The 24,331-nt window shown below is 42.8% G+C and overlaps 1 protein-coding gene across 2 annotated transcripts in view; it reads left to right on the plus strand.

Moving 5' to 3' along the window:
- The window catches only part of LOC139449133 (glycerophosphodiester phosphodiesterase domain-containing protein 5-like), a 69,970-nt gene extending 47,441 nt beyond the window's left edge, over positions 1–22,529 (plus strand). For both annotated transcript variants that reach the window (XM_071230617.1, XM_071230618.1), the window contains 8 exons: positions 4,458–4,603; positions 5,242–5,324; positions 7,526–7,676; positions 9,379–9,597; positions 11,081–11,229; positions 11,772–11,919; positions 12,549–12,631; positions 14,586–22,529. In XM_071230617.1, coding sequence (XP_071086718.1) covers positions 4,458–4,603; positions 5,242–5,324; positions 7,526–7,676; positions 9,379–9,597; positions 11,081–11,229; positions 11,772–11,919; positions 12,549–12,631; positions 14,586–14,868 — 1,262 coding nt within the window. In that variant the 3' untranslated portion in view covers positions 14,869–22,529. The remainder of the gene's footprint in view (positions 1–4,457; positions 4,604–5,241; positions 5,325–7,525; positions 7,677–9,378; positions 9,598–11,080; positions 11,230–11,771; positions 11,920–12,548; positions 12,632–14,585) is intronic.
- The last annotated feature ends 1,802 nt before the right edge of the window (positions 22,530–24,331 follow it).

A 24,331-nucleotide genomic window follows, 5' to 3' on the forward strand; every position in this document is an offset into this window, starting at 1 on the left:
CTGTTGACGCAGATCGGAACACCACTAAACAGTGAAGTCACGGTTCATAAGGGTTAAATTATTAATTTAGTGATGATCCTGAAAGGGTCGGGTGTCACTGAACATCAACGCCAAGAGACATTGACTGTAATATCAACCACTTATAGATCTTACAGATTATCTATAAGCCACCATTACATGACTGGAATATTGATGGCTATGGCATGAAGAAACAAACTGTTGGTTCGAGTTGTTCTGCAAAAAGCTGAACCATACTTGCATTGTCTAATAGGAGCGTATACTGGTTCTATATTGGATCGCATTATTTTTAAGTATTAGGGTATTAATTTTTTTTGAAAATCGAAATAAAACGAAACGTGCGGCAGACTTTATGATGATGCGGGCAGTGCCTGAGAACCAAGACTAGTATTTTTTTTAGCCTAATATTTATTATTAATCTCATGATACCATGTTCAACGTGTAATATTATTATTATTAGGCTTAAAAAATAAAATAAAAATTGGTTCTAAGGCAATGACTTTTGAAAATATAGTGCGGGCAGTCAGGGTTTTTTTTGCTTGTTCAAACTAGTTTGTAACCAAATAAATAGTTGTCTTCTATCAACCTGGGAAAGGGCCTCCCAACATAAACAAGCATACAAATTCCTATTGCTACCGTATCACGAGATGCGCAGTAATAGGAAGTAACTGCGTAACTTATGATTTTTTGATTTTTTTGGAAAATGGAAATTAAAACAAAACGTGCGGCAGATATTATGATGATGCAGACAGTGCCTTAAAACCAAGACTATTACTTCCTAATACTTAAACACAATGTGATCCAAAACAGCACGCAGTTACTTCCCTTTACATGTGCACTGCTTTACTGCTAATCTCATATTATGGTCATGGCGGAAATAGGAGTTTGTATGCTTGTTTATGTAGGGAGGCCTTTTCCCAGGTTGATGGTACGCAACTGTTTATTTGGGTACATACTAGTTTGAACAAGCAAAAAAAAAGACAAAAAAACGCTCCGTGTCCTCGCTATGTTTTCAAAAGTCATTGCCTGAAAACCAGTTCTTTTATTTTTTTAAGTCTAATTTTTGTAATTTTTTGTTTTGTTCCTTTGGCCACACTGATGGGTTCTTAGCTAAAACAATGATGACAGCCATCATGATTTATGCCATCTGTTGAAAAACTGATAAAGGTTTTAGTTTGGGCAGCACTGCAATCATCGAATGTTTCACACAAATCACATCTGGGAGGGCCTCAACAAGGGTTATCTCCCCTTTGCAGGCTATTATTGGGCTCATTAGTTGCGTGACCACTGACCTGTGGGTGTGATGAAAGGAGGGCAAGCAGTGCTCGTTTCACAGATGTGTCTCATTACGTGCACTGGTATCCTAATAATGACACAACTGATTCAGCTGTTGTTGAACCTTATCCTCTCACCTTCACAGGAAATGTTAACCCCCTCAAACCAGGAATACACAATGCTGTCAAGAACGGGGTCGCATGTAACCAATGTTATATTTGGGATAACACTTTCTTAGTAAAGTACAGATTCTAGTACTTTTTTGGGTTGAGTCCCATCTGTGATTTAAGCCCGTACTTGCCAGAGTGAGGCACCCAATCGCCAGCACACAAAGTCAGCCATCTAACCCACTCAGCCACCGAGGCTTCCACAAAAGTGAAAGCCGGGCAACTGGTAGTCTAGATCACGTACTAGGAGTACCCCTCTGACATGTAAATTGGCACGGCCTCAGTGGCTGAGTGGGTTAGATGGCTGACAGGACTAGCTACAAACTCGGAGGACTATTGACATAAGGTTTCACTAGTCAAGGACTAGTCTTATACAAAAATGGAATTGCAATGTTCCATATTAGGGGTTGACGGGTCATTGAGGTCTTCTATGGTATTTGAATCTAGGGACCTCCCAGGTCCTCAACTTTTAACATTAGCAGAGCTCGAAAAATCCACTCGTCCGCTCGTATTGACGAGTGGTAACTGATGTCGGGCAAGCTAAAATTATCAAATACTCGTCCTGACGGACAAGCAGATACTCACAGCAGTTTAATTTATATTTGTTTTGATGTGCGATATATTGACACGGAAATCGATATTTATGTTGCGTATAGCATTAACAATAAGGCCGAGGTTTGTCTCTTGATATATCTTTGCGCAGGCTTTGCGCTGAAACCAGTCTTTATTTATTGATGTAAGCGGCCGGTTGCTAACTAAACCAAAATGGTGGATATGAGAGAATTATTCTCGTCGGACGGTCGTGCCGACAAAAAGTTGACTGCACAGGCGGAGAAACGAAAACTTAGTCGAAAACAATACGATACACAAAAGCTGAAATGTGTTGTACAATCTGCGTGGTTGAGTGAATTTGAATAGGCAAAATTTGGCGATGATGACAGCGAGTTGTATTGCACTGTCTGTCGAAAATACCCCAAACTATCTGATCCCAAATGTGGACTCAGAAAAGAAACTTTGAAATTTCACCCTAAAAGTAGGAAGCATATTCAGTGCTGTGAACATGATAAATTTTATAGACAAACCCCTTACTGCGCAGTTTGCCAAGTCAATGCAAAAAGTTGACGAAAAAAACAGTGAGGTTTATGAAAAGCTATTCACAACAGCCTACGATGTTGCAATAGAAGGGGAACCATTTTCAAAATTTCCAAGTTTTTGACAGTGACAGACTGATGTGTCTTTCATCATAACTTAACTGTTCAAAATAACTTAACTTATTATTCCTTAATTTATTCAATATTGTCTTACTGTGGAAATAAAAACACAAAATAAATCTTGAAACAATTTATTTACTTTGTTTTCAGTGGTTGGTACACGATGCATGATATTGTCTGTTCAGCATTGAGCAATAGGGCAAGTGAAAATTTGGCAGGACGAGTACAAAATATAAAGTACTTGCCCTGCAGGACAAGTAGGGTTGAAAATTCTTTTTCGAGCCCTGATTAGGGCTGTGACAGGTGCCCCTTGACTTCCATGCTTAGGTTTCAACACAGTTCTTGGGTCACACTCTGCCTGCACGTACTCTCGGTGTGACACGATCACTTGACAGTGGTAGTGCTTCAGTGTAACCCTGCCTGTCTGTGATTGCAAATGCATGTCAAAGGTCCTGATCCTGCCCTTGACATGAGAGGTTATTGCTCCTTCACAAACAGCTAATTGGCATTAACATATATTGACTTGCAAATGTGATCAGGTTCCAGATTTACTTGGATGTTTGTGAGAGTCCTGGTCCTTAGTTCGTGATTAGAATTTGATAGCTATTCATGAGTTTATTTCATGACATAAATGTTGGCATGGATGAGTCACTTTGCTCAGATCAGAAAATTAGGACAGATTCCTACATATTTGTGTTTGTTTATTTGTTTGGTAGTTTCTTGTTTAATGCAGCACTCAGCAATATTCCAGCTATATAACGGCTGTCTGTAGATTATCAAATCTGGATTAGACAATCCAGTGATTGACATCATGAGCATTGATGTACGCAATTGGAATACGATGACATGCATCCGCCAAGTCAGCGAGCCAGACCACCCGATCCTGTTTGTCGCCACTTATGACAAGCATAGTCGCCTTTTATGACAAGCATGGGTTGCTAAAGACCAATTTTAACCCGTTATCTACGTGTAAATCATCACACAAAGTATGTAGAAACAGTATACCCCTACATGACCCTGTGGGAACTGTCCCCAAACGACCTCTGCTTCTTGTATGAGGAAACTTAATGGATCCAGTAGGCAGACTTGGTGATTTGGATTATTGCATTATACCCCGATGGCGTGAATCGTTGCTCATGATATCAGTCACAGGTTTGTCTGGTCCAGGCTCTTTTAATTATATGCTGCTGTCATATAGCTGGAACAGTACTGATGGTGCAGTTAAGCAACAAAATACTCAATGCAGAATTAAGGCCAATCTCGCTCCCGCTAAACAAAGATCTGAGGACATCCTCACGGGTCACATCAGACCGAGCTTTCACAAACTTTGACTGACCAATTGAATGACTGACAAGAAGTCGACATTAGCCAATCAAGAGGGCAGCTTTCTCGTGCTTTATGGCACTAGTTACAAATTGGCGTCTACGCTTCGAAACATATTTTGACAAATTCTCGATTAAAAATTTGAAACCTGAACAAAAAATCATTCCGTAATGACTTATAGGTGGTCTAGATTGTATGTGACACCCGTAACTATTGTTCAGAATACCCCGTGTTAAAGTTTTCGAGGTTGCATGATTAGAATTCACATTCCGACTGTCACTTTCATGACCTGGTAAGCGATGCTCTGATTGGTCGGATGAAAGGTCATTTGACGTGACCCCTAATGGGATGTCCTCAGATCATTGTTTAGCGGTAGCGACAACTAAGATTTGATTTTAATGAGATTAACTTAAGGCTCACATATTTTTTTCAACCTTCAGTGAGTTTTTGTGTCCTCTTTCAGCGTTGAAGCTGTTGTGGCTGACCGTGTATGTTGCTGTTATGATCGGACTGTACATATCCCCGTACTTCATCAATTCCCCGTGTGTCACTCACGCCGACAACTTGCCTAGTAAGCCCCTCGTACTAGCCCACCGAGGAGCATCAGAGGTTAGTGTTACATGGCTCCACGCTTAATGTCTCCACTCTTATCATGCCTTGGACCGCCTCCGTGGTCGAGTGGTAGAGCGTCTCGTACTAGCCCACCGAGGAGCATCAGAGGTTAGTGTTACATGGCTCCACGCTTAATGTCTCCACTCTTATCATGCCTTGGACCGCCTCCGTGGTCAAGTGGTAGAGCGTCCACCCGGAGAACTGGTGTTCGATCCCCAGCCGCATCTTACCAAGAGAAGTTAAAAGATAGTTACCCTTACCTTACAAGAAATTAGAGAGGCTCCTGTAAAGTAATAATACGGTGGTGTTTACTTTACTGTAAGATTTAGTAAACACTTTCATTAATGGACCTTTTATTTCTTGTCCAGAATTTGTTACACTGAATATTACTGTGCATCCTGAGGAACACACTTTAATTATTTTTGTGTCCTGTAGAATCCTGGCCCCTTTTCACGTTGGTTTCACTAAAGTGGAATATCTGTTTAAGTTGACGTAAAATCCAACTCATACACTCATCTCCAGCAGCTTGGAACTGCTACAGGTCTCTGTGTGAGATGTCCAGTGTAGCCACCATGGGTGGTGAGTTGTACAACTTATTGTTTAAAGTTGTTATGATGTAGCTGTTCTGTTTGTAGATTTTACCCGAGAACACACTGATGGCGTATGAGTTTGCCTACCAGGATGGAGCCTATGGTGTGGAGAGCGACGTGCAGATCAGGTGAGTCTGACATCCTCCTCTGTAGGTCCGGAGGCTGTAGCTGCTTGAACAGTTTCACAGTACGTCATGCTCACAATAAGGGACTGTTTGAATAGTTGGGCGGTTGGGCCCAGTGGTTAAAGTGCCCGCTCGTCACACCCAGTGCCTCGGTTCGATTCCCCACATGGGTACAATGTATGAAGCCCATTTATTCCCCGCCGTGATATTGCTGGAATGTTAAAGGCTCATGCTGGGTGGGGATTCCCTGTTTTGTGTGTGTCTGGGGATTCCCTGTTTTGTGTGTGTCTGGGAATTCCCGGGTATTGTGTGTGGCTAGGGATTCCCTGTTTTTTGTGTGTGTCTGGGAATTCCCGGGTGTTGTGTGTGGGTGGGGATTCCCAGTTTTGTGTGTGGCTGTGGATTCCTGATTTTGTGTGTGGCTGAAGATACTGGGTTTTGTGCTGGTCATGTGATATACAGGGGTTGGTTCTTGTGATCAGGCATCATGTGGGAAATGTTGCCATTTGTTGTGGGAGTGCTGCTTTGAGTTTGCGTTGCTACTTCTTGCAGGGGGGGAACTTTGACAGATTTGTAGTACATGCTGGAAGTGTTCTGAGGGGGGGCCTGTGTATCCTCGCGTACTGTGTCCTGCGTACTTCTCGAGCTCCGAAAAAAAATTTCTGATGCCTTGTTATTTTTATAGTGATAATGCCTCGCCTAGCAAGACGAGCCAATCAGGCGCCATCTTGTTGCCGTCGCATAATTTTGAGCCCCTCCATTACAGTCAAGTTAAAAATAGATGTACAACATGGTCAGTCACATGACGTCACAGGCAGGAAGTTTACAAACAACAGCCTATACATCATAGGTGCATACGACTGTTCTGATGCAAAATTCTCATTAGTTCAAGTGTGATTATAATGTGCACTGGTGAAAATTTCATTACTTTTCATTACTTATTGAATATCTTACCTCATGTAGCTAAATTCGTAACTTCAGCGGCAAGTGGCGAACACTTTGATGTCTTAGTGGGCTTTGAACCATCTACCTTAATTACATGACCCGTGAAGATCTTGGGTAGAATAGGTCTTCAGCAACCCATTCTTGTCGTAACAGGCAACTATGCTTGTCGTAAGAGGCGACTAATGGGATCGGGGGGTCAGGCTTGCTGACTTGGTTGATGCATGTAATTGTATCCCAATTGCGTTGATCGATGCTCATGATGTCAATCACTGGATTGTCTGGTCCAGACTTGATTATTTACAGACCGCCTTCATATAGCTGGAATATTGCTGAGTTTGGCGTTAAACAAAAAACCCACCTAAATTACGTTATTAGGCTTGTGGTGACCTATTGTTTAAGGGCTCGAAAAAAGGTGAAGCTCGAAAACGTTTTGTGGAGATATGAGGATTAGTTGTGCTGGATGACGTGGGGATATGAGGATTAGTTGTGCTGGATGATGTGGGGATATGTGGATTAGTTGAGCTGGATGATGTGGGGATATGAGGATTAGTTGTGCTGGATGACATGGGGATATGAGGATTAGTTGTGCTGGATGATGTGGGGATATGTGGATTAGTTGTGCTGGATGACGTGGGGATATGTAGATTAGTTGTGCTGGATGATGTGGGGATATGAGGATTAGTTGTTCTGGATGACATGGGGATATGAGGATTAGTTGTGCTGGATGACATGGAGATATGAGGATTAGTTGTGCTGGATGACATGGAGATATGAGGATTAATTGTGCGGGATGACATGGAGATATGAGGATTAGTTGCGCTGGATGACGTGGGGATATGAGGATTAGTTGTGCTGGATGACGTGGGGATATGAGGATTAGTTGTGCTGGATGATGTGGGGATATGAGGATTAGTTGTGCTGGATGACATGGGGATATGAGGATTAGTTGTGCTGGATGACATGGAGATATGAGGATTAATTGTGCGGGATGACATGGAGATATGAGGATTAGTTGCGCTGGATGACGTGGGGATATGAGGATTAGTTGTGCTGGATGACATGGGGATATGGGGATTAGTTGTGCTGGTTGACGTGGGGATATGTGGATCAGTTGTGCTTAGTTAGCTGTACCTAAACCGCATGGATAGTTGCTGACAATATTGATCACTGGTTTGCCTGGGCCAGACTTGAGTATATAGTTGGAATATTGGTAGGTGCAGCGTTACACAACAACCACTGATGGCTGGTGCCTGTTTCAGCCTGGACTGTGTGCCCTTCATCCTCCATGACAAGAGCTTAGAGAGGACCACAAATATCAAAGATGTTTTCCCAGACCGAGTAAATGATGACCCATCGTCTTTCAACATGTCGGATTTAAAAACTTTGAATGCTGGTTCCTGGTTTATACAAGTGAGTACCACAGAACATTGAAGGATGCCCTTGCAGGATGTATCTTTGTGGGGAGTTGAGGTTACTCTACCAACTTACCTCCCTTTCCTTATAGGCATAGCATACACACACACTAAAAGGGAAATCTAATTTTAGTTCGTTATAACTGAGTTCATCCTAGGCACACAAACAGTTCCTTATATTCATCAGTTTGTTATAAGCATCTTCGTTATAAATGTAATTTACTGAATATCTATACACCAGCTGATAAACGGCAACTTGCAACCCCTATTCTAAAGTCAGAGCCAAGTATACTTACTTCTAGTCTACCAAGACCACCTTATACTATTCGCAAAACTGCCGACACAGATGGGTTTGACCCATGGTTTTTTTGCACTGCCTGTATATGCCAGGTCTATCTATGTGGGTGACGGTCGGGTAGCCTAGTGGTTAAAGCGTTCGCTCGTCACGCCGAGACCCAGGTTCGATTTTCAGCATGGGTACAATGTGTGAAGTCCATTTCTTGTGTCCCCTGCCGTGATATTGCTGGAATATTGCTAAAAGCGGCGAAAAACCATACTCACCCATTCACTCACTCACTCTATGTGGACTGACAAGATGATGATGTTGAACTCATTGGACTGACTTATTCTTCATTGACTGTTTTGTGATTTTAAAAGATTCTTTAAGTCTTGAAATATCAAAATTCATAAAGAATTTACGAAACTTTTGAAAAAAAATCAGATGAATTAGTTAAGGGTTTGTTTTGGCCTCTTTAGGAATTGTTTTGTTTAATGCAGAGGTTCAGTGTTATATACAATGAAGTGACACCCTGTTAATTAGATGGTAGTCTCCCAATGAAATTGTCCCAATTAATATAAATGTTAGGCTAAAAAAAAATAAAAGTCTTGGTTCTCAGGCACTGCTCACATCATAATTACGTCTGCAGCACGTTTCGTTTCCATTTAAAAAAAATGTAAATAAATTCTACTACTCACAAACAATGCGATCCAATATAGCAGTTACTTCCTTTCACATGCTCACAGCTTCAATGTGCATCTCCTATTATGGTCATAGCGGCAAATAGAACTTTGTATTCTTCTTAATGTATGGGGGGACACGGGTGGCCCAGTCGTCTAAGGCGCCGCCATTCGCTGTGCAGAGTTGCGTCCCTTGGGCACGCCAGAAACCTATGATTGTGGGTTCGAAATCCCGGTTCGCCCCTTTTATGTTTCTAGGTTTGTCAGCACCATACCCGTGCTCGTGGGTTTCACCGAAGTGGTAAACGTCTGAGACCTGCATCACTTCGGGCTTTCCCCGCAACATGACTGGAATACTGTTAAAAGCAGCGTTAAACCCAACTCACTCACTCACTCACTCACTCTTAATGAATGGAGGCCCTTTTCCAGATTCCCATATTGTTTGTTTGGTTATATACCAGTTTGAACAAGGAAACAAAAAAAGCCCACTATATTTTCAAAAGTCATTGCCTGAGAACCATTTCTTTTATTTTTTTAAGTCGTCATCCTGAAGTTCAGGTTCCAGTTTACTGGGGTTGAGACTAATGAGAGAGGAAGGGTTGAAACTGGACTTTAATAGTTAGTTAACACCCTTGCCTTAGGAAGATGATATGATCCTTGGTTTCTCGGGATATACCTATTCTGATGGGAATGTCGTACATTGAAACTGTATGTCCTGACAACCATGTTCACCCTCTCCTCAGAATGACCCTTTCTGGACTGCCGGAGACTTGACCGATGCTCAGCGGAAACAGGTAGCCAATCAGACGCTGCCGACATTGGAGGAGCTTGCACGATTGGGCCGAAACTACAGTGTGTTGATGTTCGACCTGCTGGCCCCGCCACAGTCACACCCCTGCTTCAAGCTGAGCGTCAACTACACCATACAAGCCCTCACGAGAGCAGGATTCCCACTACAAAACGTAAGAATACGGTGTGAGTGAGTCAGCTGGTGTGATTGAGTGACGACACGGTTGGAAATATGCCATCAATATCATGGCAGACTCTCACCTGTTGTGTGTGTTATGAGCGGCGTCTGTAAGTAATATAGTCAAGTCCAGACAATCCAGCTATTGCCATCATGATTGCCCTCAATGGAGAATACCAAGACATAGTCAACTCAGCCTCGCATCCCGATTCATTTTCTAGCCTCTTATCGACCAACCATTTGATATTCTGATGAAGATCTGGCATTTTAATTGATTCGGAAAATCCTGACAATAAATAATTTGGGCTAAAGTTTTAAAGAGAAAAAAAGCTGGACATGATGAAGGCCCTGAAAAAACCCATGTGTTTTGTGTTTAAAAAGTGTTACATTTTGGAGCAGTAATCAAAAGCACCCTCCGACAATCCAGACATCCCAGACACAACCAGACAACCCAGACTTCTTGGGCACCCACCGGCACCCCTAGACATTCCAGACACCCCGTGGCCCACCAAGGCATCCCAGACTCCCCCGGGATCCCGAGACATTCCAGACACCCCGTGGCCCACCAAGGCATCCCAGACTCCCCCGGGATCCCGAGACATTCCAGACACCCCGTGGCCCACCAAGGCATCCCAGACTCCCCCGGCACCCCTAGACATTCCAGACACCCCGTGGCCCACCAAGGCATCCCAGACTCCCCCGGGATCCCGAGACATTCCAGACACCCCGTGGCCCACCAAGGCATCCCAGACTCCCCCGGGATCCCGAGACATTCCAGACACCCCGTGGCCCACCAAGGCATCCCAGACTCCCCCGGCACCCCTAGACATTCCAGACACCCCGTGGCCCACCAAGGCATCCCAGACTCCCCCGGGATCCCGAGACATTCCAGACACCCCGTGGCCCACCAAGGCATCCCAGACTCCCCCGGGATCCCGAGACATTCCAGACACCCCGTGGCCCACCAAGGCATCCCAGACTCCCCCGGGATCCCCAGACAACCCAGACATTCCAGGCATACTAAGCATACTAAGCACCCCCAGACTCCCTCAGGCATACTAGACACCCCCAGACACCCTCAAGCATGCTAGACACCCCAAGACACCCTCAGGCATACTAGACACCCCAAGACACCCTCAGGCATACTAGACACCCCCAGACACCCTCAGGCATACTAAACACCCCCAGACACCCTCATAGGCAAACTAGGCACCCCCAGACACCCTCAGGCATACTAGATACCCCCAGACACCCTCATAGGCAAACTAGGCACCCCAAGACATCTCAGACGCTCTATGACATACTTGGCACACACTCAGACATCTTTGACACCCCCAAACACCCTGACACGCCATGCATCCTAGGTGTCCTCAGGCAACCCCCAGGACCCCTGGGCACCTCCAGGCATCCAGGCACAGTGGAATGCTGGATCGGTAATATGTCTACCAGTGTGAGTTACAGTCATATCTCTGCTTCAGGTCTGGTGGCTACAGACCACATTCAACAACAGCCGCCCCACCGGCGTCACCGTCGTGGGCGAATACTACAACCCCGTCAGCAGTCTCAGGAAGGCCAACATGTCCATTGTCAATGTCCAGTACACGGAGCTGACCGACGACCAGATAGAGTGAGTCACAGAACCAGGCATTTCCTGCAGTAGGCATCACACGATCAGTCAGTGTGGACCAGTTTGTCACGTGTTGAACATGCTGGACACAATATCAGGCCAGCACAATGGAATCAGAATCCCATAATGTCTGTAGCACCGATTTGATTACAAAATAAATATGCAACCCCAAATAATACAAGTCGGCTGTTCTACTGTTGCACAGGAAATTACCAGTAGGGTACATGTTCTAATAATATTTGGTAATGTAAGGGACATAACTCTGTCTTATTTCTTTCTTATAACAGGCCAAAAATGGTTTCATCATCTAAGCACCATAATTTCATAATTTGCTGTGCAGAGTTGCTTCCCTTAGGCATGCCAGAATCCTATGATTTGGGCTTTGAGCCCAGATTTGTCCTAAATTGTCAGCACTGTGAAACATCCCACTTCATGCTGTGATATCATATACACACTGTTCACAGCAGTGATAACCTCAATTCAGTCACTGACTCTTCCTTAGAAGTTCCAAGCTGTTACTATGACAACTGTTTGTGTTTCAGGGAGTACCAGGCCTCCAACATCAGCATCAATATGTGGACGGTGAACTCCGAGTGGATGTACTCCCTGTGTTGGTGCATGGGCATCTCCTCCGTCACGGCAGACAGCTGCCACACGCTCAGGCACGTCCAGGCGCCCATCTGGCATCTGGTGAGTGAATCACTCAATCACTCACGCACCCACACACTCAACCATCTACGCATGCATTATGAGAACCAAGGCAGGAAAACCCATGCACCCACGGACTTACCCAATCATTCACTTATCCTCATGATTAGAATCAAGCATTGATGGTTTTATCACATATTGTGTTTGGAATGAAACTTTGTCTGTTCTGTTCTGTTCTTATGGTGCAAGATGTTGTTTCCATTGGTGTTACTGACTGCCTCATTTAGGGGTGGTCGGTGGTAGTTCGCATCGTCACGCCGAAGACCCGGGTTCGATTCCCGACATGGGTACAACATGTGAAGCCCATTTCTGGTGTCCCCCGCCGTGATATTGCTGGAATATTGCTAAAAGCGGCTTAAAACCATACTCACTCACTGCCTCATTTTTTATTGTTTCTCTCTTTCTTTCGCTTTCGTCTCTCACTTTCTCTCTCACTCTCTCGCTCTCTGTCACTCTCACTCTGTTCATTAATCCTCACTCAGGCTAAGTAAGGATAAGATATATGGATGAACAACTTCTCATTCAGTCTCTTCAGAAAATGGGGGATGTGTGTTGAATGTTGAGAGAAGTGTCCATCACTTTGAGTTAACGAATGTGTTTGTTTGGTACAGGTGCCGTCCAGCTACCTGATCCTGTGGGTGACCGTGGACGTGTTGTCAGCCGTGATAGTCATCACGGTGTTCATAGTACAGAGGTATGTACATCACTCAAGGTCCATTACCTTGGTCTCATCCAACAAAACATGGTCTGTCTCCGTGGTCTAGTGGATAGTGCATCTGCCTGTAGACTGTCTCTGTGGTCTAGTGGATAGTGCATCTGCCCGTAGACTGTCTCCGTGGTCTAGTGGATAGTGCATCTACACATAGACTACTTCAGTTCGTTATATGTTGTTTGTGATGTACGTTTTCGCTTGGAAATGTCCGCCATCATGATCTTGGATAAAGCAAAATACAATATACATAATTGTAGCATTGACTTGTATTGGCAGTAATTACGTCATAGCGTTCAACTGATAACATTTGATAACATTTTAAGTCATATCATTTTTAGAACCTTGTTTATCAAATACGTATTTAGCATTTCACGATTTACATATGGAGAGATGTGTAGTCGGCGATTTTGCTCTGGCCTCGTTCTGCAAACTGCAGTTGTGAAATTACAAAGATTTAATGTTTGTTTTACAGACAAGATTAGTCCAATTACATGAACGGGTATGAATACTAAGATTAACATAAAGCATAAAGTTTAACAAGGTTGATCTGCCGTTGATTGTGTTGATTTGCCGCTGATTGTTTTGATACGCCGCTGATTGTGTTGATATGCCGCTGATTGTGTTGATTCGCCGCTGATTGTGTTGATTCGCCGCTGATTGTGTTGATTCCCCGCTGATTGTGTGGAAATCGCCGCGATTGTGTTGATACGCCGCTGATTGTGTTGATTCAAGGTTGATTGTGTTGATATGCCGCTGATTGTGTGGAAATCGCCACGATTGTGTTGATACGCCGCTGATTGTGCTGATTCACCGCTGATTGTGTTGATTGAAGGTTGATTGTGTTGATTCGCCGCTGATTGTCATTCACAGCTGATTGTGTTGATACGCCGCTGATTGTGTTGATTCGCAGCTGGTTGCATTCATTCGACGCTGATTGTGATTCACTGATGATAGTGTTGATTCACAGCTGATGGTGTTAATTCGCCGCGATTGTGTTGATTCACCGCAATTGTGTGGATTCGCCGCGATTGTGTGGTTTCGCCGTGATTGTGTGGTTTCGCCGCGATTGTGTGGATTTGCCTCGATTGTGTGGATTTGCAGTTGATTGTGTGGATTTGCCGCGATTGTATGGATTTGCAGTTGATTGTGTGGATTCGCCGCAATTGTAGGGATTCGCAGTTGATTGTGTTGATTCACTGCTGATTGCGTACAGCCAATTGTTAGTGACACTTGACACTGAATGAGATTTCTCAGTTCGCTATACATGTCACTAATTTGTGGTACTTCGGCTTATCGGGGACCAGATATCAGTTCAATAGGTACATACGTAAATTTGCTGAAGAGAGTTTGTCCTGTACCTAAATTATATGGTAATATATAGGAGATAAATCATGGATTTTGTGACAGGTAGTTGTATCCCTTTGTTCGCTCTATCCCGGTTCGCTCTATCCGTGTTCGGTATATCTGTGGTCTACTGTAGTGTTGTTTCATGAGATACATTACACGTTTTAACTTGTTTCAAGACCCGTGAAGATCCGGGGTAGAATAGGTCTTCAGCAACCCATGCTTGCCATAAAAGGCGACTAACAGGATCAGGTGGTCAGGCTCGCTGACTTGGTTGATGCATGTCATCGATCCCAATTGCATGGGTCGATGCTCATGATATCAATCACTGGATTGTCTGGTCTATTATTATTTTTACAGACCGCCGTCATATAGCTGGAATATTGCTGAGTGCTGCGTAAAACAACAAAGCCAAGAGTGTATTGTTTTGATTTACGGGGGTTATCTTCAGTCCAGAATATCTTAAACATACAGGGTTGAAACAGCTATTCAATTAGAACACTGATTAGATCGTAATCACACTCAACACTTACAAAAATGTTGGATAAATAAAAGATGTACCAGCCTATGACATGTGACATTCTATTTACAGAATCCGATTATACGGGACTTCCTTCAGTCCTGAGACCATCTCACTGAACAGCGCCGCCCGCAGCGCCCAGGGCCACCGATCTCGCAACATGAAGGAGAAGCTGCTATACAACATGACGGACGGGGACCTCGTGGAGGAGGTGGAGGCGCGTGCTGCCGGGCACGGTGGCGTGGTCAACCAGCCCGCATCATCCTACTCCATGGCCTCCATCAACAACGACCCCTACTCCAGCCGATACCACAACGGAAACACCTTCCCAGACAGCAAGTATGAAGTGGAGTAGAGCTGGCCGGGGGTCAATGTGACAATAGTCTTTCTTTGTGACACTACAAGTTTGGATGCAATATTTTTATCTGTGTATTATGGTGTATTTATTGGTACACAGAGCCTTGTGAGCTTACGTCACTTTGTCACGGAACGTCTGGTAGTCGTCTTTGTCAAAGGCAGGTAGTTGTGGGTGTCTCTCTGGCTGTGTGTGAACGTGTTGTGACATTGGATCATTCCAAGAAAAATGGGTTAATTGCTTTGCTCCTTGTCATGAAACATGAAAGGCTTTGCAACAAACAGAGGACTGCTGTATCAGTAGACTTCTTGTCAGATCGTCAGTGAGGTACGGATAGGGAAAGTGGAAATAAAGTTTCTCATCCCGTATCATTGAAATTTAAAATTTTGGTTTTGGCCAGCAAGAAATTTTAGTCTAAACTATACAGAAACACTTTGAATACATAGAGTTGATTTTGACTCTTTCAAGTAAAGTGTTACGGGAAGCTTATGTCCGGGTATGACAACGGGAATGAGGATTCAAACTCGGACAACATTACGTAGCATGCCCTCAGGCCTCACAGACCAATTTCTTTGTTTTTTGTCATTTGGCTGAACATTATTTAGTGTGTCAATATATAATGATGCCATCATTGCTTATGAGTTTATTAAGATTGTGCAACTGAGAGAAACTTTATTTCATGTTTTCTTAAGCTGATGAGAAACTTTATTTCATGACCAAATGTGAAGATATGGAACGTACCTTGAACCACAGTTTGTGAGTACTGCGTGTATGGTGGAGCTGTTGCCCTTTGATATCACTTGCTACAACGTATATGTTATTTTTCCTACCGCCTTGGTCAGTGTGTATGCAGGATGACCTGTCGGAGTGACGGGGGGTAGGGTGGCCACCCTCCAGTTAACCCTAGAGGTGCAGTCCTTTGGTTTTATCAGGTATTGTGAAGGTGAACTTCAGAACCTGGTTCATAGACAGTGTTGGTGCTACCACAGGGCCTTTTGTTGTCTGTTGGTTGGTTTTTGTGATTGAATGACTTTAAAACACCAGAAGAAAAGAAATTACTTTTGACATATTTTGCAATGGGGAACTGAATTTCATTCTGTGTCACCATGGACTGTGTTATTTGTGGGCGGTGAGAGGATGAAACCACTTCTGTATTCAAACTGATGCAGAGCTTGAGATAAGCTGCGTATTTGCGTAAAATACGCATTTAATAAACTGAATTTTGCGGACAAATCAAATCCTGCGTTTAAAATACGCAACAAAAACTATAAATACACAATTGAAATAAAAATAATGTGTATATTACAACTATTTGATAAAACCGTTGCGAACATTACAAATGTTAGAAAAAATTATTGTGTATCAGACGATCACCAAATTCACTTACCGACCGATACATTCGGAAAAGCATGTTGCGCCTAGGCAATGTACATGTTGTATCTCAATTAGTCGCAGATTGGTAATTAAAACAATAGCACCTGTCTTACAATGTCTAAACAAAAATTGTCTTCCCGGGGAGGCAGCCGCAAACAGACGCAGGCCGGTATACTACTGTTCTCATAGTTTTAAACAGGATTGTTACGAAACAGGTTTTAAGTTAAATTCCCAAATGCAAAGGAATAGGTCGGTAAAAATGTTTTGAATACCATCTAAAACTTGTGGATACACACTCAAAATTAAACCCCTGAATAAAATCCCAAATAACCCAAAGCTTATCTACAGCGCTGCTGATGGCTTCAGAAACTGTTACAGTCAGCAGTCTGAAACCCAATACACAGTTTGATGTTCTCAACTTCCAGGGCATGGGTGGCCCAGTCGTCTAAGGCGCCGCGATTCGCTGTGCAGAGTTGCGTCCCTCAGGCACGCCAGAAACCTATGATCGTGGGTTCGAATCCTGGTTCGCCCCTTTTATGTTTCTAGGTTTGTCAGCACCATACCCGTGCTCATGGGTTTCACAGAAGTGGTAAACGTCTGAGACCTGCATCACTTCGGGCCTTCCTCCCACATTAAGCTGACACACCATGATATAACTGGAATACTGTTAAAAGGGGTGTTAACCCAAACTCACTCTCTCCTTAACTTCCTTTGCTGTTTGCGGGTGTCAACGAGGACAGAATCAGCTGGAACTGGCAACAAATCGATTACGTACCAAACTTGTTTCTTTTGCGTCCATTCATAGAAACTTATACATGATTTCTTTGTTTATCTTTCCACCACCCCCATTAAATTTAGGCCCAATTTGTTTAAAACCAACTTATGCTAAATCCAAGGTGTTGTGTGCGTGGTGGACCAAGACTGCCAGGGCTTGATTTAAGGAACTTGATTTAACTTGCACCAGGTGCATGTTGCCACGGAAACCTAGTTGTACCAGAAAAGAAACCTGCTTGCACCCTGTACCCATAAATTTATCGAAGTTAAAACCTGCACATTATCTTGATGTACTCCCATTTTGACAACATCAAGCCCAGAGATGCAATGCAAATAACACATTATAAGGGAGGTTATTGATTTAGTATGGAAAATAAGCTCTCAAGTATTGAATGTGTTCAATTCTCAATGTATGGACATGTAAGGGTTAGACACAAATTGGAAAAAAATTGATACACATTTAGACATAAATATTAGATGCATGTTACAGTCATAGGTTGCACTGATGCATGTTTTTTTATAGCTAAATCAAGCCCTGAATGGTGATGTAGAGACCCTCTGTGCCACATCGACTCATCGCTGTATTTGTATGATGCACATATTTCAGATATTTATGAAGTTTTATTAGTTAATATGCATATCATACAGTTATTCTATATTTTTTTACTGTTTGAAAAGGAGACTAACCAATAGTGAATATTAACATGAACATTGTACCCAGAGGAGTGGGGGCGAAGTGTGCTGACAGGGGGACATCTAGAATCAGCCTGGGATCTCATTCCTTGTGCATTGTTATGGACGTTGTAGTTTTGTTGAAGGTTGTTCATGATGTAAGCTATCACTGGCAAGGAATCTCTTTTATTCTGTTTTATTTTGTCTGCGGATGTCACTGTCACTGTCCAAATATCGTTTCACATGTTTATTAGGTTGACAAAAAGGTTTAAAATCAATTACTGGTAGTCCTGGAGCAATGAGTGTCACCAGAGCATTGTCCAAGTGTCAGTGGTTTGTAACTAGTGCATAACCAGAGCTTCACCAGAGCATTTTCTCACAGGAGTGTGACTGATGCATAACCTGTGCTTCACCATCTTCCTGAGGCAAGGGAGTTATCTGACTGTAAAAGTCCAGTTTTCATCCTTGCCAAACTAGGCTGGAAGTTCTAGGCTTGATCGTAGCGCCACCATTGGCTATTACGAATTATGTCCCTTGTATGTCCCTCCTATTGACCAATCAGATTTCACCTCTGATCGATAATCAAAATCTATATTGTAATAAAACGGGTCTTACTTGCATCAAATGACGTAAGCACCTTGATTAAAACAAAATATTTGGAAAATATGCTTTGCAAATCCTGTAATCGACGAAAATCTGCATGGCGGTTAACGAACCGAATGTTGTTTTCGTTGAGCGATTTTGGTTGGACTATGCATAGACTTTTACAGTCAGTTAATTCCCTTGCCTCAGGAAGATGGAGCTTCACCTGAGCATCATCAGATCGTCACAGGTGTAGTCAGTGACTCAGAACTTACACTATGTGTACGTAATCCATCATGTGACAGCAATTAGTTTGTTATCAGCATTCATCTTAACTGAATTTTACACTTGGTTGTCACCTCCACAGTTTTATTTCAAAGTCTCTAGTTGTGATTGCTTGTTTTATAGCCGGTATCTCAATCAGCATTCATTGTTTTATTTTACAAGGAAGATCTTTCCTCATATAAACCTCTGTCCCACGGACATAATATTCTGCCACATCACCTCTGTTGGGAGCCCAGGAGCCCAGGAGCCCAGGAGCCCATTCAGCAACGCAATCTTGGAGCCACAATTGTCGTTACTCCCTTACCTGGACATAGAATTACTTCTTAACTCTGAGATGGCTTTGTTGAATGGAACCCTGATATATACATAATAGCTTCAAATTACTTTAAGACATTGCCCATGTCAGATGCCAGCCTTATTAGAAGGTCAGCACTTATTCATGTCACATCAGCGATGAAAAGGGAGGCTTTGTTTTGTTAACTGTATGGTTGTAAAATGCAATGGGGAGAAATCTTTAACAGTCTACGTCTACAGTGACAAATGCCTACTGTGTTAATGATGCAAATTTATGTATCAGTAGTGTTCTCAGTTACTACTTTCAACCTTGAAATCAAGCGGTATTGTCATGTAACTCTCAGAGTCCTGGCTCTTATTTTAAAACCCATACATGCCTCCCTTTATAAAGACTGACTCTAACAGAGGAAATGTGCAACAATGTTTTAACTCTAGCTGACAATTAGTTGTCTGCCATTTGTTTTCACGGACTCGCCAGTCTGACAGTCATATTTTTCTCAGTCATATTTTGTTGTTTTATTTGTGTATTGACAGGAGAAACAAGTTTGAAAAGATGAATATCACTTGTGTCCTAATGTTTGTGTTAATAATGTTCGATTTATTTAAACTACATTCTCCACATGTGCGGATAACGGATAGATTTTGTTAACCTGTGGATGAGGTATCCTTTTGGTACAGGTATGTGTCAGTTATCTCGTTTACATTTGAAAGAGGTTAATAATAATCTCAAGACGTTAATGAGAATCTCAAGACAAGATTTGAGTGATCCTATATTATAGAGACACCTGGCTAGGTAATATACAAATGTCTACACCTGTTGAGGGTATTGTTCGACCACCTCATTGATATTTCATTACGTAAGTGTTTATTGAACTTACTTCAATATATTTCTTAGTTGAACAAAACCAAACTCTCCTTTGTGAGGGTTTAAGACTAAAAGTCCTTGTGAGTGGTGTGATAGGACTGTGAAGTAGATGTTATCTGATATGTCAGTAGGAATGCAAAGTAATACAGAGAATATATATTTATATTTCAAAACGTTTATCAAGAAAACTGTTTATGCACAATTTTTAGTACCTATTCACATAACAGTATTTTCAGTATGTCAAATCAAACATGATTTAAAATTAACAAGCATACACTTTGTATGCTAAATTTCACTCAGCGGATCGGTATGATGTATAATATTTTAGCGACAACGTGAACATTGTTCTTTAAGTTTGTTCCAATGTGTGTAACAAATGCTTAATGAAAATACTCACTGTTTTTGCAATGAAATTGTGTTTAGTTGATGTGTTAGCAAGCTTGTCCATGTTACATGTGATTGTCCTGCACACAGACCTCCCAGCAGAGCACACAGACCAAGTAGCTAATGCATGGAGTACAAGACATGTGGTCTCTGTCCATCTTACATTTGCAGATCTACAGCAGGCATGTGCACCCACACCAACACACACCCACACCCACACCCACACCCACCAACTTCTGAAACGTACTAAACATTGATGCATTCAGATGATTGCAAAAGTTCTGTACTTTCAGAGGACCGCCTCCGTGGTCTAGTGGTAGAGCGTCCGCCCGGAGAGCGGAAGGTCCAGGGTTCGATCACCAGCCGCGTCATACCAAAAGACGTTAAAAGATGGTACTTGTTGTTACCCTGTCTGGCGCTCGGCAGAAGGGGCTAAAACAAGGACTGGTCGGCTCGGAGTCAGTATACTGTGTCTGAGTGGGGTATTCATGTTAAACTGTGGCATGGTATCTCATTGTGCTAGCACTATAAATGGGCATCAGTCCGGACTAGTACAAGCAGCCACACACACATACACGTGCATGCGCGTCGCTATATAAGTGCAATAATCTTGGACGTGACGTTAAACCCCATTTCACCTCACCTGTACTTTCAGAATACCCAAACTCACTTGATGATAGATATTCAACAAAATTACATGATAACCAAACACAAATTCCCAAAACTTTAAATGCTCCCCAAGAAGCTGTATCCACTGCCTAACTGGCGTGGACTGCTCTGTTCAATGTTCCCTCTGGTTTGTATACAGTTAAACCTTGTTACTCCACCTTGAAGCTGTATCCACTGCCTAACTGGCGTGGACTGCTCTGTTCAATGTTCCCTCTGGTTTGTATAAAGTTAAACCTTGTTACTCCTCCTTCCTTGAAAATTGACAGGTGTTGGATGAAACAGGGCACCACTGCACAAGAACCACTTCCAATTCAGGTATAAAATAGAAATCATGTACAGGATTTTATTTCAAATGGTTTGCCTTAGCTTCCACTGGAGATAGAAATAAAATGTGATGTCCTTTTTCCCCCATTCTCAGTGTTTCATCCCTGAAAGTGTCTTGAAATATTCCTGACTCTTGTGGAGGCACGGGTGGCCCAGTCGCCTAAGGCGGTGCAAGTCTCTGTGCCGAGTTGCATCCCTTGGGCACGCCAGAAACCTCTGATTGTGGGTTATGTTTCTAGGTTTGTCAGCACCATACCCGTGCTCGTGGTTTTCACCGAAGTAAACATCAAGTACCTGCATCACTTTGGGATGTCCTCCTACAGCTCCTAAGCTGACACGCTGTGATTCAACTGGAATACTGTTAAGAACAGCGTTAAACCCAACTCACTCCCCCATTCTTGTAAGCTTGGTGGGGGCACAAGTGGCCCAGTTGTCCAAGGCGCAGCAATTCACAAGGCAGAGTTGCATCTCTTGGGCACGCCAGAAACCTATGATTGTGGGTTTGAATTCCGGTTCGCCCCGATTATGTTTTTCAGCACCATACCCGTGCTCGTGGGTTTCACCGAAGTGGTAAACATCTGAGACCAGCATCACTTCGGACTTTCCTCCCACATGAAGCTGACACGCCGTGATATAACTGAAATAATGTTAAAAGCGGCGTTGAACCCAACTCACTCACTCACTCACACAAGTAAGCTGGCCACACATCTGGGAGGTCTCTATGTATGTCCGGCTTCTGCCAAAAGTCTTGTAATATTGTATGCGATGATACCAGGTATGGTTTTTTGAAGCATTTGTGATATCATACATTCCATTCACTGGTTGTTTTTCATACTTCAGATCAAATGGTGTACATACATTGTGTGTAAATGTCATGGAGACAGATCTAGGAGGTGAACCCTCGGCCAAACTGACCCTAATAATCAAGCAATAGTATAGGTGGATTTAACTAAAAGGTTTCTAACATGGTACAATAACTATTTTGTGTGGTTGTATTCAGGATGTAGGAAATTTGGATAAATTTAATGTTTGCACACGGACCCGTAAAATACGAATGTTGCTATGCAAAAAAAAATTGAACAAGACCTGTTGTGTGCTGTAATACAGGATGTGTGTTCTGACTGGTAATACATGGTGAACTTTATTGGGAGTTCATCTCGGTAACAGGAATACATGCAGTCTGTCTAAACCAGTAAGTCTTCACCTCTGCAGAATGCTACATTATTATATTGTCCCTCGGGTGAGTTCGAATCCCGGTTCGCCCCGATTATGTTTCTAGGTTTGTCAGCACCATACCCGTGCTCGTGGGTTTCACCGAAGTGGTAAACGTCTGAGACCTGGATCACTTCAGGCTTTCCTCCCACATTAAGCTGACACGCCGCGATATAACTGGAATACAGTTAAAAGCGGCGTTAAACCCAACTCACTCACTCACTCACTCACTCACTATATTACTATATCATGAACATTCTCATGATCTGCCTAAACAGGCCTTAGGAACCAAACATTTAATATTCTGATGGAAACTGGGATCTTTGCTAGAAACAGGATACTATTGCCGTTCCGTCCAAATTATCTTCTTTCATAAAAGAGATGAAACAAATATTAAGACATTTTCTTTCAGGACAACCAGCATGTTTAGTGAGCAGTGGACTTCTGGTGCTGAGTCAAACATATTTTTTGTGTTTTCCAAAGTTTCTCAAGCTGCAAAACTTCTAAGAAATATAGTTTTGGTCCACAGGAATGGTTTAGACAGGATGCATTGTAAGGGAAAGCTCAAATTGAGACCAGTCTCCATCTTTGATTTATGCTAGTCGTAGTTTTAAGATTAAGCTGGCATGATGTATACTGTTGAGGGAATGTGCCACCGGCACTGGTTTTAGGAGCATGTATAATGAATGCTGTTGTGTTGTCAGGGGTGTGTAGAGAGACTGTAGTATGGATGGTTGCTGTGATGCATCATTGCTGCAAATGACCTACACTTGAAATGTGCTTAAAAGTTACATGCAGATATAGGAGATAATTTCTAGCTATTTTTCTATGCCACAAACTGACACTCTGTGCATGTGCAGAATATGTGTTGTACTGGAATAAAATACATTAAGACATCATGTGATATTGGTTTTTTTTGTTGCCATTTTACCCAGTATTTCATTCAGCTGCAATATGTAGAAGAAGAAGAAGAAGAAGAAGAAGAAAATTGTTTTATTAGAGTGTCACATGCTGCAGTACAAAGTATATAGACATATAAACATTTCATTAAGAAAAACAGCACCTGGCCAGTTGGCCTATGAGACACTAATTACATAATGGTACATTTAAAATATAAAAAAGAAAAAAGAAAAGAAAAATTAGTTATAACTTTGTATATTACTACACCCACACCCACACAGTTTGTGCTCAATTTTAGAGATAGTTTCAATCACCTTGGGTCGAATATCTTCACTTTGTAGGAATGCTGAATTGAGTTTTTCTTGGCACTATTGTTTCGCTATAGCTGTAGGATCGGGAGTTGTATCTGAGCTGTTGGTCTGTCCACTGGGTTCAACCGGGAGCTGGAGACTCCAGGTAAGTATGGAGTGGTCCGGAAGACTGTCAGGTACATTTGTTCCATCGATCAGACTTGTCACTCTTGTTACGTTGAAGTCTCTGAAGGTGAGTAGATTTTCATGGGGGGGGGGGGGGGGGGGGGGGGTAATGACATAATCCACGACAGAGGACCCATTTTTCACATAGGTAAAGTCTTGTTTTTCAGATCGGCCATTGAGCATGCACATGTTGCTATTCACTAGAAACTCTATGAATGCTGCACCATTCGAGTTTTCTTGATAGTCAATGACTTCTCTCTCGGGGACGTCGTCTACTCCCTGTATGAAATCACTGTTTCTACCCACCCTCGAGTTGAAGTCTCCACATATGCAGACAAGACCTTCGTTCTGGTAGGTATACAGGTTACTGAGAAGTGTGTGAAAGAAGCGTTCAGAGTCACGTATCCTTGAAGAACACGATGGGCTAAGATAGTGCACACATGGCACCAAGTTGAAATTATTATTCTTTCGTGATGACAGTTTAATGAAGAGAATGTCTTCGTTTGAGGCATCCAACACTTCCACAATGAAGTCACTAGTAAGGGTCTAATATGTCTCCAGGAATTATTTGTGGCACGCCCCTGTGGCAGCCTTTATGTCCTCGTCATCCTGGAAGCGTCTTCAACATAGGGCAGATTTCATTTGCCGGAAC

This window comes from Haliotis cracherodii, unplaced genomic scaffold (genome assembly GCF_022045235.1).
Source record: "Haliotis cracherodii isolate W230 unplaced genomic scaffold, xgHalCrac1.p SCAF_7, whole genome shotgun sequence".
Taxonomy (NCBI): Eukaryota; Metazoa; Mollusca; class Gastropoda; order Lepetellida; family Haliotidae; genus Haliotis; species Haliotis cracherodii.